The sequence below is a fragment of the Tenrec ecaudatus genome, chromosome 14 (assembly GCF_050624435.1).
Source record: "Tenrec ecaudatus isolate mTenEca1 chromosome 14, mTenEca1.hap1, whole genome shotgun sequence".
NCBI lineage: Eukaryota > Metazoa > Chordata > Mammalia > Afrosoricida > Tenrecidae > Tenrec > Tenrec ecaudatus.
In genome coordinates, this window is record NC_134543.1 from 112267792 (window position 1) to 112285342 (window position 17551).

General features: G+C 44.6%; 1 protein-coding gene across 2 annotated transcripts in view; it reads left to right on the top strand.

The window, feature by feature from the left end:
• AP4E1 (adaptor related protein complex 4 subunit epsilon 1) overlaps positions 1–3010 on the top strand; it is a 67342-nt gene extending 64332 nt beyond the window's left edge. For both annotated transcript variants that reach the window (XM_075532137.1, XM_075532138.1), the window contains one exon: positions 121–3010. In XM_075532137.1, the coding sequence (XP_075388252.1) occupies positions 121–281 (161 nt within the window). In that variant the 3' untranslated portion in view covers positions 282–3010. The remainder of the gene's footprint in view (positions 1–120) is intronic.
• The last annotated feature ends 14541 nt before the right edge of the window (positions 3011–17551 follow it).

Genomic DNA, 17551 nt, shown 5'->3' on the forward strand with positions numbered 1-17551 from the left:
CCAGTTCTCTTACTAGTGTCAGGTTTCTTAGCGGCAGCTGTTATTTCTTGTTATGGGCGTCTTTCAGAGGGGTGTGTTGTTTGGGCAGTGTAGCAATTACAGGTCTGTGTTTCGTTGCAGGTAATGAAGGGCTCCTGGCCTGTCAGCTCCTCCCGTCCATCCCCGGCCTGCTGCATTTCCGAGTCCATGCTGACGTCTTAGTCCTGTGGGTCAGGTCCTCCTGCTCTGCTCTGCCTGACTACCTACTCTATCAGTGTCAAAGAGTGCTGGAGGGATCCTAGCGGAACCTCTGCTGTGCTTTCCTCCAGCAAAAGAAAAGGTTTACACAGATAAAGTTATTTACCAAAGTAAAAGCACTCATGGTACTTGTAGTGAACATGGGGATCATTATGAGCTGTGGTTTTGCTGTGTTTTATGACTGTGTCAAGAGGGTCCTCAAGAAACTATATCCTTAACCTTTTACTCAGGATTGTACAGTATGCTTGGGTCCTAAAAAACAAATGACCTAAGCTAATGTTATAAACTGCTAATGATTTATATATCACTTAGTGTAGAGGGACTGAAAATATTTATTTTGTTACAAATAATTTTATAGCAAATTTACTGCTAGCTAATTTGTGGTGACGTTTGCTGCATTAATCGAGACGAGACATAGACTTGACACTCCAAAGGAATTTGTCTTTGACTTTGGAATGTAGTGTGTCCTTGTTGGTGGGCAAGTCATGGTGTTTGCAAAGGTCCGTGTTGAACTAAATCGGCCTAATCCACATTTGCACTTATACAGGATTCGTGAGCATGCAGGGGGTGAGGGGAAATCAGTCTGGCTATGACAGATGTTTTTAATAGAGAGAATGTATTACATGTAATTTGAGATAATTTGAGTATCAAAATATATTTGTTTTCCAACTGCATTTGCTATTAAAATTCAAAGTGAATAGTGTTCTTATCTTTAAAAACTCAAAGCCATTTGTTAACTATTATCGTATAGAAACAAAATCCCTAAGAGCACACGGTACCAAAGCAGAAGGATATAAAAGAACTTGTGAGCTATGACAAGTATCTATGGCAAATAAGTTATAACTTTGGACGATTTAAACTTGGGATTAGATAAATGGCAAAACCATTGTTCCTGCCTTTGGGTCCATTGGTATTCAGAGAGTAGCTGAAACAGAGCCTATCCTAAGGTAACAGACTAAAGTGAATATGTTTATCTTAGCGCTGTGTCTAGGTGGCCACTGTCAGAACTATTACCAGTAAAAGATGAGCTTAAGTTTAATGAGCGGTAGACCAGAATATTGAGACTGTCCATTAGTGTTAAAAACTGACGTAGTGTTTTACCAAACTTCATGGTGCTTTGGGAAATGTTTATTCTTTCACTCTGTTGGATACTTCTCCCTGGCGACTCTTCCCAAGTGCAGTTCTGCGTCGTCGTAGCTCACAGTGGCACTGCTTATTGGCACTGTTTGTCCCTGTCAGGAACTCTGGTGGGAGGTTATCTCATTCATCACAGCTGATGAAGATGGTCAGGGCTTCCACAGAGCAGATAGATTTCCTTAGTTATCTGTGTCCCGAGTATGCCTCTCATACACAAAGGCAGAGGTTTTTGTTGTTCTTTTGTGGTTATTTTTAGTATTTTAAAATGTGACAACTTACTAATTTTGTTCTTTTGGAAAATCCAGTAAAATCTTGCTAGAAGAACAATAGGTTCCTTCAGTTGAGAGAAAGCCAGCCTCCTTCTCAAGCTCTCAGCAGTGGCCTGGTGCAGGAACATGCTGGCTTGGGCGTGGGGGCCTGCTGGGCCCTCCTGTCCTGAGCTTTCTGTTCCTGTCACAGGGAGAGAGAGAGAGAGAGAGTTCCCTGCAACTTCTTGAAGGAGTGCAGCTTACGGCCAAGGAGGTGGTGTGTGGCTCCCCTCCCATGAGTGCGAGGCCGTTGGACTTGGGTCCCTGTGAAGCACGGAGTGTGAGGTGCCCAGCGAGCACCTTATGAAGTGACCGCAGCAAGCTCTTCTGCTGCTGTCAGGAGTGGGTTGATGCGTGCACGAGCAGTTGCAGGTTAACACACTTGGTGCAGAGACCCTTTTTGAGAGAATGCATGTGACTGGAGGTTGGGGCAGGGCACGTGGATTTTGGCTCAGCTAAAGGGAATGTGGTTCACTTAGGTTCTTTCTGAATCCACTGGAGGAAAGGCAAGGTGACAGATTTTCTCACTGAGATATTTAGCAGAATGTTTACATTTTTTTATATTTTTGTAATAAAAAAGGTCGTTTTTAAAAACTTTAGTAGATATTCTGCCTAATCTCACTGACTCTTTTAAATTCTAAATCGGCACCACCAGTGTTTTTGCCGCGCTACAGTAGGAAGCGTGAGCTTTGTGTGTAGAATCATGCCCTTAACCCTGTAGCCACAGCTTAGAAGGGAGCAGCCTCCCGAGGGGCAGGAGTGCTGGGGGGGCGGGGGGCTCAGTCCCAGTTCTGTGCCCGGCGTCTGCGCTGAGAAGGGAGCTGCAGCGTGAGTGTGGTGAGAAGAAACGGCAGGCAGACAGGACAGCTTCGTGAGTCGGGGGAGGAGGGTCGGGCCCCTGGATGAGTAGCCCTCGTGGGGGCAGGAAGAGGGACACTGAACCGTGACCAGGTGCTGATGTGCCAAGCATGCCAAGCACCACGTGTGTTCTGCACGGGAGCATTCTTTACATGTACTCTGTTATCCACCAAAAGCATTGCGGTGAAACTACAGGATTTTGGTTTTTCCTTATGTTATTTCATGCCATTAACATGTTAAGATGTTGTGTTATCTGCCTTATATTTTCATGTGTAGATGTAGTCTTTGTGTCATGACTGCGAGCCACTGAGAGTGCATTGAACCTACACATGTGTCTTTAAGTGTTTTGCTCTGTTAACATTTTAGGAGGGAAAAATGAAAGTGAATGACAATTTACAGACATGAATTTCCTTACTTGAGTTGAATACTGTAATTTGAAAAGTTCATGTAAACATGTAATAAATATAAAGTGACCTATACTGTTTTATTTCTCTAAATAGTCTTTATTACCTAAATAGCTGAATAATAATTAAGTCAGTAATTTGGTAGAAGTTACAGGAAAAAGAGCAGAAGCAGTTTGTATGGAGTAGAAACAGCAATTGACTTAGGACAGCCCTGAAGCATCTGGTCTGACTGGTTAAAATGAAAGGTACAAATCTGTGTGTGTGCGCGTGTGTATGTGTGTGTATATATGTGTGTGTGTGTATGTGTGTGTGTGTGAGTGTGTGTGTATGTGTGTGAGTGTGTGTGTATGTGTGTGTGAGAGTGTGTGTGTATATGTGTGTGTGAGTGTGTGTGTATGTGTGTGTGTATGTGTGTGTATGTGTGTGTGTATGTGTGTGTATGCGTGTGTGTATGTGTGTGTGTGTGTGTGTGTGTGTGTGTGTGTGTGTACGCAGAGAGGAGTGTGGACCAGTCCTCAGGCTGGACATGCCACTCTTGAGACCCTAGCCAGACGGGAGCAGTCAGAGCAGTGCTTTCTGTTTGTGAAATCTTTCAGGGTACAAGAAACAAAGACCAAAGAGTCTATGTGTCCTGGCCACCCTGCACGGTGTAGCATAGACCACAAAGCCACAGCAGAAACAGTCTAAATCCCGCTGACATGTACCTCTATAGGCTGTAAGTTGTTACGGGGAAGTTTTGCGACTTGGCCCCTCACTGGGGCACTGAAGGGAAAATGATACTTACAGGTACCACACCCATTGCAGTCCGTGAACAGAAGAGGTTTGTTGAAAGGAGTGGCCGCCAGCTGGGCCAGGGTTAGTGGTTGGGCGACGCTTGCGTGTGTGCGTGCATGTTGAGAGCCTGAGCCTTTTACGACTAGGAAGCATGTGTCTGTATATTTTTAATTGTAACAATGTATACTGGGGGTTTCAAAAATGGGATGGAAAGGCAATGGAACCTCCCTTGTATGTCAGAATATTTCAAGCCCTCCCTCCTGTTTACAAAAGCAATTGTATTAATTAACTGGCTATTACCTTTTTAGTACGCTGTCTCCTATAATTGACTACCGTGTCCCGTAGAAATATTGTATGCACAAATGCATCTAATGGACCACTGACCCTCTGAACACCGATCACCTGTGCAGTTCAGTGACATGAAGTATGTCGCATGTTGCGCACTTATCACCACTCTGTTTCCAGATTTTTCCCATCACCCTCCACATGTGCTCATGGATAGAAGACTCCCCTGTCATATGCTCTATAGGTACCTTTTCCAGAAGTCGTGAACCACACAGAGATATCCTGAATCAGAGCAACTCTGTGTACAGTGAGAAAACAAGGCCCGGCTCTGCCTCGCAGTCGTTCAGTTCGAGCCCCTTGTTGCAGCCCCCAGTCCAGCTTCTCGATGGTCTCCCCCCCTTCCGGACCTGCTGTTCCAGTGACTTCTCTCCTGACAGCATGTCCCAAGTGCGTGAGATGAAGCCTAGACATCCTTCCAGTGAGCCGCCTGGCTGCACTTGTTCCAGACCGATTTGTCTTCCTTTTGGCTGTCCATGGCACTCTCGGTGCTCTTTGATAACAGCGCCGTTCAGATGCCCAACCTCCACATGTGCCTGAGGCATTGGAACTACCTTGGCCTCGGTCAGGCGCTCCTTAGTTTTTAAGCTCTTTAGCACTCTGAAGAGGTCTACTGTAGACCTTAAATTAAGCTCGGATTAAAACAGAAGCTCAGCATATCTTTTTATCCCCCCTCTCCTTTTGGGTCTCTGTTTGGCACCCGGTTTAATGAATTTCTCAGAAATAAAAGCTATTCTGTGTGTGTGTTTGTGTGTTTAAAGAACTGTATCGGCCACTCACTGGTGCCCATGTTTTATGTTAGCACTGTGCATATAACATCCTGGGCTGCAGAGGGAAACCCCCCAACCCATGGCCATCAAGTCGCCTCTGACTGAAACCAAAACCTCAAACCAAGTCCACTGCCATCAAGTTTATCCTGAATCAAAGCGATCCTCCCCGAGTTTTCTGAGGCTGCTTTCCCAGGAGGCCGCTCGTGGATTTGAACCGCCACCCTTGTTGTTAGCTGTCCCGTGCTCTGCCAGCAGTGTGCATCAGAAAGTCGATCCAAAGCTCAACTAAAACCACTCTTTACAAGAAAGGAAGTGGGTGCCACTAAAGTCGGTGTCGTGTGCTTACAGTACTATATTAAAAAGTTCCCTTTTTTAAAAGCTTGGGGGAGGGGAGGGAGGCCATGGCAAAGGTCTCTCCCCTGCTGGGCCCCATGTGGCTTAGGGGTGGGGGCCCGGTCCCCTCATTGCACAGGCAGAACTGAACACGTTTCTTATTCCTGGGGCTCTTGCTCACTCCCATCCATCATTAAGCACTGGCTATTGACATAGGCCTGATTGGGACAAGGACACTTCTCTACTGGCTTCTGAAAGGAGTCCGGAGCCTTCAGTCCATACTGGGCTTATAGGTTGGAGGTCCACAGGGTCCACCCTATTTAACACATGGTGTTCGATTTCCCCTGAACATCAGTCTCCCCACCGCGCCCCGCCACCGTCCCACCCAGCACCCGAATTACTAGCACACAGACCTGGTTGGGTCGCTGTAGGAGTGGGCAGACCGAAGCGCTCCAAGGAGTAGTGCTTGGTCTCCCTGAGGCTTAAGTGCCCAAGAGCACTTGGCGGGCTGTTTGTCCATTTCTCAGGCACACAGTGGCCGAGCAGCCAACCTGTGAGGTCCTTGCTTGTGGCCTTGGGCCCCACACAAGTGTCCCCAAAAGCCAGCCTCAAGTGATGACTGATCTTCAATGCCTCCACCACCATGCATGCCTCTGAGTAGCAGGCAGACCAGTGAGAACCACAGTCCCAGGGGCTTGCCTGTCAGCTGTTGCCAAAGAAGGCCTGGGTGGAGGGAATGGGTCCTGGAGTGGACCGCTGGAGCCCCAGGAGAGAGCTGAAGACTGGTCATGGTAGATCCTGTCCAGCAAGCCTAGCTTGCACACCAGCTCAATGCCTTCCTTCTCTGTGGACCAGGTCTGGTGGGCATTTCAGTGGCTTCAAAGTGTGGGAAGGACTCCGGACAGCAGCTGCCAGTAAGCACCTTACAGGCGCTCCACTAGGTCTTGCAGTGGTATCCCTTGCCGGCTCCCTCCTTGGTTTACAACTGGAATCCAGGTGATCGTATGTGGCTAAGAACTATGGATATGTAAGACCCCCCCGGGCCAAGTTGGTGGGTGCCAGCACTCTCAGCTGCATGCACACCTGCATGGAGGATTGACCAACAGGGTTAAAGTGGGTGACCACCTGACTACCAGAGCCGAGTCTTGAGAACAAAATCTGTCCAGAAGAGTATATGGTATGGATTGAACATGACCTCATTCATGTCCCTGAGTTACCCCTCCTTTCTCCAAAATGTCTGGTCTCGTTCACAGAAATAAGTCAGTAGGTTAAGGTTCCCATGCAGATAGCATGCCGATTTATGCCAGACGGGCGAGAGGAAGCATGACAGCTTGAGAAAGCCCTTACTCCCCTGAAAGCTGTCACAGAGGAATGCCAAGCCGCTCAAGAGCTACTCTGCAAATTCAATGCTACAGGTTCAGTTATGATGTGGGGAGGATGTCTTTACCGAATTACGTTGTTACTCTTGTGTCGCCCTGTGCATTCTGATTCATAGCAACTCCATATCTAGAGGAGCACAGACGGCCTGATTAGCATTTTCAAGGCTGTAACCTTTGGGAGCAGATCGTCAAGCTTGCCTTCTGCGGAGTGTTGGAGTGGGCAAAGTCTTAACTGACCTAAAGAGCTTGTTCTAGGATGGAAAGCAGTGGATCTTTGGTCAAGGAAGTTAAAGACAGGAAACTAGTGGACATGCTAAGGCCGGCTCACCAGCTCTATTGGCATCACCTGTGTACACGGGTGGGGAGGAGGACATGGAAGAATAGCATCAGCAGGCACAGGAAGGTTGGAAACGAAAAACCCTCTGAGATAAAGCAGCAGGAAGGTTCGAGTTACCTAAAAGGAAATGGGTGCATGAGACAGAACACTTGTTCTGATGGGTCCATGGACTCAGGTAGGTGGACGCCCTGGAGTGTTTCCGGGTGGTAGCTCCGTTCCGAGAAGACGGGCCAGTGTGGAGAGAAAGCAGATGGCGGCAAATCCCGTGACTTTCCCGGAGCACCTTCCACGCTGGACAAACAGTGGGCCCTGGTCAATGGCTGTAGCTAGATTGTAGGCTTCTTTCCAGGAAAAAGAATCCATTTCCTTTAGTGATTTTAAACGGTTTTTGCAAAGTGGTTGAGTTCTTTTCTTCCTCAAAACATTAGGCTGCCAATTCCATTAGACGGCTGACCTCAGGAAATTTTTCCGTGATGGGATCCAGCAGGACTTGAGCCAAGCAGATAGAGACTAGAGCATGGAAATGATTTGTGTTTCCGTGGGAGAAAAATACATAGAAACCAGATCAATCTCACATCTCCACTCCCTAGAGTCCATAACTTGTCTGTCAATTTACTGTACCGCGGTGGCTTGTGTGTTGCTGTGTTGCTAGAAGCGATGTCGAGGGCATTTCAGATGCCAGCAGGGCCACCCTTGTTGAACAGGTATGAGCAGACTGTCCAGACTAACAGTAGACCTGCTGGTGTACTTCTGAAAACTGGCCATCCAAGACTAGCAGCAGCACATTCTCTGACATAGAGCCAGAAGATGAGCTGCTCAATTTGGAACTCATTCAAAATACCAGTGGGGAGAGTCCACCTGCATGCCATGGGTGGAGTAAAACTTTAGTTACCAATGTGACATGACTCAAAATGAAAAGAAACTGCTGTACATATCCATTACTGACCAGAACACGGAATGTACCAAGTATTCCACCACCATTGAATTCATTTTGACTGAGAGTGACTTTATATAGGGTTTCAGAGACTGTAAATCTTTATAGGAGCAGAGAGTCTCGTCTTTCTTGCATGGAGCAACGGGTGGGTTTGAATGGCCAACCTCTTGAGGCCAGTAGTGTCACCAGTGGTCCTTGTACCAAATACGAATCTATGAAAGTGAAGGTCATCAGAAATGAAATGGAAAGTATAATGATTAACATGCATTAGACAGTTGAATTGGATTGGTATGGCCATTTTGACTTGGACAACCATTTGTTCTTCTGTGTCAGGAAAGACAAATGGAAGGTGAATGGTGTCACATTCATGGTCAAAAAGAACAAGGTCTTTATTTTTTTTTGACAGGACACCTGTCATTGATAGGATAATATCCATATGCCTACAAGGAAGACTAGTGATTACGAGTGTTATTCAAATTTATTAAATGACCACTGAGGCCAAAGATGAAGAGACAGAAGATTTTTACCAACTTTGTCAATCTGAACTCGATCAAACACCTAATCAAGATGCATTGATAATTACTGGTGATTTGGGAATGAAAGTTGGACACAAAGAATAAGATTCAACAGTTGGGAAAATCTGACCTTGGTGATGGAAATGTTGCCTGAGATGACATAGAGTAGACTTTGCAAAACCAATGGCCTATTGATGGAAAACTTTGATTTTCACAATGTAAAAGGAAACTCTCCCTATGGACTTTGTTAGAGGGAACACACACAAATGGACTACATGTGTGGAAACAATATTATCCACCAGAACAAGGCCAAGAATAGACTGTGGAACAGATCATCCATTGCTCATATGTATGTTCAAGTTGAAACTGAAGAAAATTATAGATAAAACCTTGAGTGTTTCCCACATGAATTTAGAGACCATTTCAAAAGTAGATTGGCCTCCTTAAACACTAAGGCCTGAAGAACACTGTGGATGACTTCAGGGACATCATACATGAAGAAGCAACAGGTTGTTAAAAAGGAAAGAAAGAAAAGAGTAAAATGGGTGTCAGAAGAGACTCTGAAACTTGCTCCTTTTTGAAGGAGGAGTAGTTAAAGGGAATAGAGGATATGAAGAAAAAAGAAAGATGATAAAGTAGACAAGTTGAACAGAAGAATTCAAGAAGACCAAGTTAAGTATTATAATGAGATGTGCCAAACCTGGAATTATAAAACCAAAAGAAAAGAGCATTCTCAGCATATCCCAGGTGGAAAGAACTGAAGAAGAAATTAAAATCTCGAGTTGTAATATTATATTATTCTATGGACGATATATCGCATGCTGTAGGAAGCACCGAACGAAGACAGAAAATACACAGAATCATTATGCCAAATCAACGATTTCTGAAAGTAGCAAATCAAGAGCCTATAACATTGAAAATAGTCCCTGGTGCACTGAAGGCATTGGTGAATAACAAGGCCCCAGGAATTGAGAAAACAGCAATTGAGATGTTTCAACAAATGGATGGAACGCTAGAAGCACTCACTCATCAAGGCCAAGAAGTCAGAAGACAGCTACCTGTCCACCTGACTGGAGGAGATCAAGATTTGTGTTCTTTCCAAAGATTCAACAGAATCTGGAAATTACTGAACGCGATTCTGAATATCACATGCAAGTCAAATTTTCCTGAAGATCATTCAAAAATGAGAACTAACAGACACTCAAGCTGGATTCAGAAGAGGGCATGGGACAGAGGAGGTCATTGCTGGCATCAGATGGACCTTGATTGAAAACAGAGAATACCAGAAAGATGTTTTCCTGTGTTTTATTGATTATACAAAGATACTTAACGGAATTACAACAAACTATGTATAACATTAAAATGAATGGGAATTCTAGAATATTTATTTGTGCTCATTCAGAACCTGTACTTAGACCAAGAGGCATTCATCAACCAGAACATGGGGATACTGCTTGGTATATAATTTGGAAAGTGTGTGTTAGGGTTGTATCCTTCTGTGTATATACTTTGTATGAAGAACATGGCTTTGGGATTGGAGGAAGACTTATTAATATGCAGATGACACAACCTTGCTTGCTGAAAGAGGGCTTGAAACACTACCCTACCCCCACCCACCACACACACACACACACACACACACACACACACGACAAATCTGTGTCCAGATTACCACTTTGAGAACTAAAGTGTTCTTGATCCAAGCCATGAGAGTTTCATTCACTTCACAGACAGTGGAAATATGAATTCAGCAGGGAATCAAGCCAGAATAACCTGCATGGAACAAATCTCTCTTGGAAGAAGTACAGCCAGAATTCTCTTTAGAGAGGAGGATGTGATACTTTGCCTTATGTGCTTTGGACATTTTATCCGGAGGGACCAGGCGGTAGAGAAAGATGGTATGCTTGGTAAAATAGAGGGTCAGCCAATGAAAGGAAGACTCTTCCATGAGATGAACTGACTGGCTGCAGCAAGGGGCTCAACATAGCAATGATTGTGAGGAAGGGCAGGACAGGGCGGTGTTTTGTTCTGTTGTGCACAGAGTCCCTATGAATTGGAATCAACTGGACGCCACCTACTGAGAACAGCAGCGCCTTCCCTGACAAGTAGAAAGGACGGACTAGATATTTAAGGAATGGAGGCAAGTGTATTCCTAGGGGAAGAGATTTTGTCAGACATGCAACCACATTGTTTAATGAAGTAAGGGCAAAACCCAGTGGCTGAAATAAAGTGGCTTCCATTGATAATAGATATCCAACTATGACCCTTTCATTCTTTCCCCTCTCTTAGTTGACTGATTCATGATTGATTGGACTAGATAGAATAGTTTTTGTGAGTTGTGGGAAAGATGAACTGATTTGAACTGAAATACTGAACCAGGCTTTATCTGCAGCCATAGATGATGCATATATTGGGAGCCAAAAAGAGATTGTGGAGGTATTAGGCGCTCACTTCTTGTTGTCTATAAAGAGGTGTAAAAAAACCGGAGTACTTTCTGGATGAAAACACTTGAAAAATCACTTAACAGCACTCAATTAAACTAGAAAGAATTTCTAGGCAATGACTTTCTTATACATTCCACTTTGTGGAAGATGATTACTCAAAAAACAAAAAGAACCCAACTGCCTTTGGGTTGATTCCCACAAGACAGGGTAGGACTGTCCCTGCGTGGGTTTCGGAGTAGAAAGCTCCATCGGAGTAGAAAGCTCCCTCATTCTTCCTCAGAGCTGCTGGTGGTGTCAAACTGCTGCCGCTGTATTTAGCAGCTCAGACCGTAACCACTGTGCCACCAGGGCTTGATCAGGACATTGAATATTGCATTTCCTGATAGCTGCCACCGAGACTAAATGCAGTCTAACACGGAATATCTGAACTGCGATAATTGTTTACATATTTTGTTATAGAAAATTCAAGCATATGCAAAAGAAACAGTATCATAATGGACCTCATGCACATCATCCAGCTCCAATAACTGTAAGCACTCTTCTGCTCGCATTTCTTCTCTACTTCCCTCGCCCTTGCCCCACCCCACCCATTGCTTTTTCGAGTTCTTATGTTTGCATATATTGTAATGCACAAATCAGAACTACTTACCTTTATCAAAGGATACTAAACTAAACCACACCCAATGCCACAGAGTCAATTCCGACTCATAGTGGTCCCGTAAGAAATCATTGAGCTGGCCCATAGGGTTTCTGAGACTGTAACTCTTCATGGGAGGAGGCTGCCTCAGGTTTGTCCTGAGGAGCAGCTGGTGGGTTTGAACCACCGACTTTTGGGTTAACAGCCCAGTGCTTAATCCATTCTGCCACTTTTATTGAAGTATATATCCATATAACTCACCTTACTATAAGCTGTAAAACATTTTCATGATCCCAGAGCATTTCTCCTGTCCCTGGCCAGTCAATCCTTGTGCTTCCTCATCCACCTGCCCTTTTCTGGTTTCCCCCTCCCCCAGTCGTGGTTATGTGTTGGGCTGCTAATTACAAGGTCAACAGTTGAAACCATCTGCTGCTCTCCAGGAGAAAGATGTTTTACTCTCCCAAAGAGTTATCGTCTCTGAAACTCACCGGGGCAGGTTTCCCCTGTCCCATTGGGTCGCTATGCATTGGCATTGACTCACGACAGTGGGCTGTTTTGTTTTGTTTATGCACATTTGGCTGCTGTGTTAGTCCGGGTAGACTAGAGAAACAAATTCATAGACACTCGTATGTGGATAAGTAAGAGCTTTATATAAAGAGTAATTGTATATTAAGAAAATATCCCGGCCCAGTCCAGATCAAGTCCATAAGCCCGATATAAGCCCATATGTCCAAGACTAGTCCATGAATTCTACAGACTCACCCAGCACATGCAATGATACCGAAAGCAGGAAGATCACAGGTCAGTGGGTGAAAAGGCTTGTGGAAACCTTTCGGCGCTGGCATGAATCTCCCCAATGCTCCTCCAGCTCCAAGGCTCTGTCTGCCATCAGCATAGCTCCGTGTGGCTTGTCAACAGAAATATGTCCCAGGGAGAGTGTGGGTGTCCAGCCTCCAGCGAGTTATTTATCTCTGCAGCCTCCAGATGAGGTCATCAAGCTGCGACCTGATTGACAGTCTAGACTCCACCTTTTCGCAAGTTAACAGAGATTATGTAACTGCCACAGTTGCTAATCGTAAGGCTGGCAGTTCAAAACCACTAGCCTCTCCTTGGGAGAAAGATGAGATTATCTATTTCCATAAAGATTGGCAGTGAAAATTGTGGCAGAACTCACAATTCTACTCTGTCCTATGGGGTTACTCTGTGTCTGAAAGGACTTGATGGCAGTGAGTTTGATTTTGAGTTAATAGATTAGTTTTGTCTTTTCTTCATGTAAATGGGATCATTCAGAATGTACTCTGTTGTGTCTTTTTTTTTAAGCCAGTGTTATGCCTGAGATCCACCCATGTTGCTGTGTGTGCCAGCTCTAAGGGAAACACTGGGGAGCCTGCGGGGAACCATGGGCAAAGGGCATGCGCAGGACCAAACTTAGGAAGTGTGAGTTTGATGGGATGTGCGGGTTGTCGGAATATTCCTTAACCTGACATGCGTCATGTTCCTGAGTTCTCATGTATTTTGTCCACCCGTTAATGCATCTCTGGCATGTAGAACAAATGAAAATGACATGTGAACGAAACACAGAAGGGTTGAGTTACAAAAAATAATATGATTTGTGAACCAAACTGAGAGGGAGATGTGGAGTTGGGAATTTGTGGTCAGGAAGAATAAGGGAGCCCCCTGGATGGTTTGCAGCAGACTCAACCATCTCCATTTTTGATATTTTCATCATGCATACAGGGATTATGCTCGGTGTGACCAATGTCAAGCACGGTGACTCCCAAACATTTTAGATGGTAACCCTCAGTAAAAAACACTGTGTATACCATGACCTAATTCACAGATTATGTATGTAACTAAAGTGGAAAATGCATGAAAGATCACTTAATCATACTCAGTGTGTGTGTGTGTGTGTGTGTGTGTGTAGTTTGATATTTCCTATTCTGATCTATTATATTTTTCCCTCCAAAAGCCTGTTCTATCCATTACATTGATTTCATCATCCAGTTTGGATTATGACTTGCCATTTGAAAAACACGGATATGGATGATCACAGCAAAGGGGAGTTTTAATTTAGAAAATAAATTCCCATTATTTCCTCCCAGAACAATTCAATTCCTGCAAATGTTGCTACATTGGCGTTCCGTGGCGAAGGGGAGATGCATGGCTTAAGATCAGCAAAGATGTGTGTCCGAGCTGTATCCTTTCACTGTATGAATTCAATCTGCATGTTGAGCAAGTAATCTGAGATGCTGGACGATTTGAAGAAGATTGCAGCTTCAGGCTTGGAGGAAAATTCATTAACAGTGTGATATGCAGGTGACACCACCTTCCTCGCGGAAAGAGAAGAGGACTTGAAGGATTTCCTGATCACAGTCAAAGACTACAGCTTTCAGTATGGACCACAGCGCTATATAAAAATCCTCGCAACGAGATCAGTAAGTAACGAAACGTCATGATAAACAGGCAAAAGATCGAAGTTGTCACAGATTCCATTTCACTTGGATCCGTAATCAATGCTCATGGAAGCGTCAGTCAAGAGAAGAAAGGACAAGTTGCTTGGGTAAATCTGCACTTACCCTTCGAAAATGTTGAAAAGCCTGGATCTTACTTTGAGGACGAAGGGGCAGCTGACACAAGCCATGGTATTTTCTGTTGGTATTTCAATTTTCATATGCATGTGTGTGGTCGTTACATAATTCCATGTCAACTTGATAAATAGAGTGAAGGGGTGGAATTTAGCCTGACAATCAGGTCACAGCCTGATGATGCTTCCTTGTGGGTGTGGCCTTCTCATGAGGATTCTGGGAACTTCCTCTCCTTCTCCTGGGAGGTGGGCCACGCTCTCCCTCCTTCACCTTCCTGAGGCGGGAGCCACCCTCAGAGAGCTGAAGGAGCATCACACCAGCTGAGATGCTTCCACTGCTGCTGGATCCACGAGGATTTTCACCCACCGGCCGGTGATCTTCCTGCATTTGGCATCATTGCATGTGCTGCGTGAGTCTAAAGAGGAATTCATAGACTAGTATCAGATATTTGGACTGATATCAGACTTATGGACTTGATCTGGCCTGGACTGGGATGTTTTCTCAATGTACAACTGCTCTGTGATATAAAGCTCTCTCATACACATATGAGTGTCTGAATTTGGTTCCTAGTTAACCTGGACTAACACAATGTGCAAGCTGGACAGTGAATAAGGAAGACCAAAGGAGAATAAATTTGCATTATGGTGCTGTCAAAGAATATTGAAATGATCATGGACTTCCCAAAGAACAAACAAATCCATCTTGGAAGAAGTACCACTTCTTTAGAATGCTCTCTAGAGGCAAGGATGTAGAGACTTTGGCTCACGTACTTTGGACATATTGTCGGGAGAGACCAGTCCCCAGAAAAGGACATCATGCTTGGTACAGTAGAGGGGCAGTGAAAAAGAGGAAGACCCTGGACAAGATGGATTGACATAAAATGGGCTCAAGTATAAAAAAAAATAATGGGGAGCAAATAGAAAGCAAATGCTTAGAAAATAATGATGGCAATATCTGTACAAATAAGCCTGATGCAATTGATGTATGGATTTCTGTAAGAGCTGTAAGCAATAAAATGATCTTTCAATTCTTTAAAAATTGGGAGGATGGTGCAGGACTGGGTAGTCTTTTGTACGTAGGGTTGCTATGAGTTGGAACCGATTGAGGGTCCCTAACAACCACCACCACAGCTCAACAAAATGGTCTCATGCAGCGGCTGCAATAATGGGCACAGGCATGACAATAGTGACGATGGCAGCGGACTAGGCAGCGCTTGGGCTGTTGGACACAGGTCACTGAGGGTGGGCAACGACTGGAGGGCACCCGCCGATAGCAAGAGCAACATCACCTGTGCTTTGAAACCTCAACTTCATTTCCTTTTGTTGAGCACTTGCCCCCCACCCCGCCCGCCATTTTCACTTTTTAAAAATCTCCTTTTCACACTCTGTTTTTCTGAAAACTTTAGTGTTTGTTCACCCTTATGTTCCGTCTAGTTTTAATATAAAAGATATTGTCTTTTCTTCAACTCTATCCCCCAATTTCATGTAGCTCTAATTTACGTTGTTCTTTTTACATCTTCCATCATTTTCTTAATTTTATTTAGCTTTGTTTTGAAACAGTCGTTATAACTTTTGTCTGTCTTTGTGGGCACGTTATGCTACTATGCTTTTATTTTCTGCAGGGATGCGATTTCACTCCTAATTTCGCCCTTTTTGTAATAAATGCATATGGCATGGATATTTCGATAATATTAGTTTCCCTAAATGTTTAGAAATGGTGTAGGTGGAAATTTCACGAAGCTCCTTTAATTTAGGTCATGTTAAGTGTTTTGGAAACTTACTTTCTGATATCGTCTGGCTCTGGCACACTTTCCCACTTTTATCCTGACCTTTTCCTTTATAGTTAATATCCCTGTCCTGCGCAGTGCAGTGAATTACTTCCTGTGGCTCTTCAAGACGTAGTTCTCTATTCGGTGATGTGCTGTCAGTCGGAGCCTCTCCCTCTGTGATTAAGGAGCTCTGGTGATGTTGTGTGTTATGGATTGGCCTGTTAGCCACGAGGTTTGCCGTTTGAAGCCACCAGCCACTCTGCAGAAGAAAGATGAGGCTTTCCGCTCCCAGAAAGATGTACAGCTTCAGAAACCCACACGGCCAGTTGTAATCTATCCTGTAGGGTCCTTATGAGTCAGAATTGACTCAACGGCCGTGAATTTGAGTTTGATGCCTATTTTCTAGTGATGGTCACATTTTCTAGTGAGTTGCACGTATGTTAGTGGGGGTAGAATTATGGTGGGATGTATCTTGCCTCGCTGCTTTGCTAGAGGCAAGTGAGTTTACTCGACTGATTTAGTTTCCTAGGGGAATGAAATACAAATGCTCAAACTTCTCTTTCATACTCTGGATCCTGCGTCGAGCTTGTCTTCATCTGACCTTTAGTTACTGGGATTTAAGTCAGTGGTCTATCGTCTGAGCAGATTTGTCAGCTTCTACGGCCTTGTGAGTCAGCAGCCTGTTGTCTGAGCTGCCAGTTTGGGTTCATCAGCCCTTTCAGCCAGTTCAGTCAGGAGAGGCCCCAGACTAATGTCCGACCCGTGGATTTCGGACTGGCCAGCCTTCACAGTCATATAAGCCATTTCCCTGATAGTTTGTGATTGGTTGAAGTATTGCGACAAACTTTGGGATCCAGATATGGAAAGGAGACTATTGAGGGGACAAGTTGTCGTTGATATTGGAACTGATGCAGGCGTATAGCAGCATGACATTTGGTACATCTTTAATTGCCACCCCATAGCCTTAAGTTGATTCTTCTAGAAGAAATTGACATACCTGCTCTTTCCTCCCACCTCCGAGTAATATGAATAAACTGCAACAAGAGAATGATAGATCATACTCACAGGAGCTATTATGCCTATCACCTTATTTCACAATAAATTGAACCCCAAATCTAGTCATCTAGTTTTGGCCTCCCTAACTTCAGTCTTCAAACTCTGGTAAACTCTCTCAGGATTTGCCCTCTCTGAACTGTGCCCAGGAAACTGCCCCTAGGCAGTGAGGGGCGGGGGCAATTGGAGAGCTTGCCTTGCTTTTGCTTCTCTTCTGCCAGGGAGAGTTTGGTGCTGCTGGTGTTTCAATGTCTGGAAATGCTGGTGTTTCATATATTTGGTCCAGTTTTCTAGTTGATTAAGTCACATGCCGAAATCTGGTTCTTGTTGTTCTAAAGGGACCAGAAGAGGTTCTGCCCTCACCAGGTTTTAGTTTCACAAAGGAGGCATTCCCAACCTGTTCTAGGAATTCCTGAAGCACTCCATCAAATTTACTACAGAATTTGGAAGGCAGAGGTGTCACCCTATGCAGATACACAACCCACTTCTTCACGTTTTAGGTTGGCTCAGCTTTTAACTGCCAGCGAAGCTGTAAAAGTTACTATGATTAGCATCAAAGAAGAGACTCTTGTTTTGGCACCAAGGTATTGGTTGAAAGAAGTGAGTGGAATTCGAGAGGAATTCTTAAATCTTCCTATCAGAACGAAGCTTTTGAATTTGTACTAACTGATCATGCTAAACAGCCTAGGAGGACTCAGAACTCCTGGCAGAGGGTGGTGGTGGGGTGGTGGTGGTG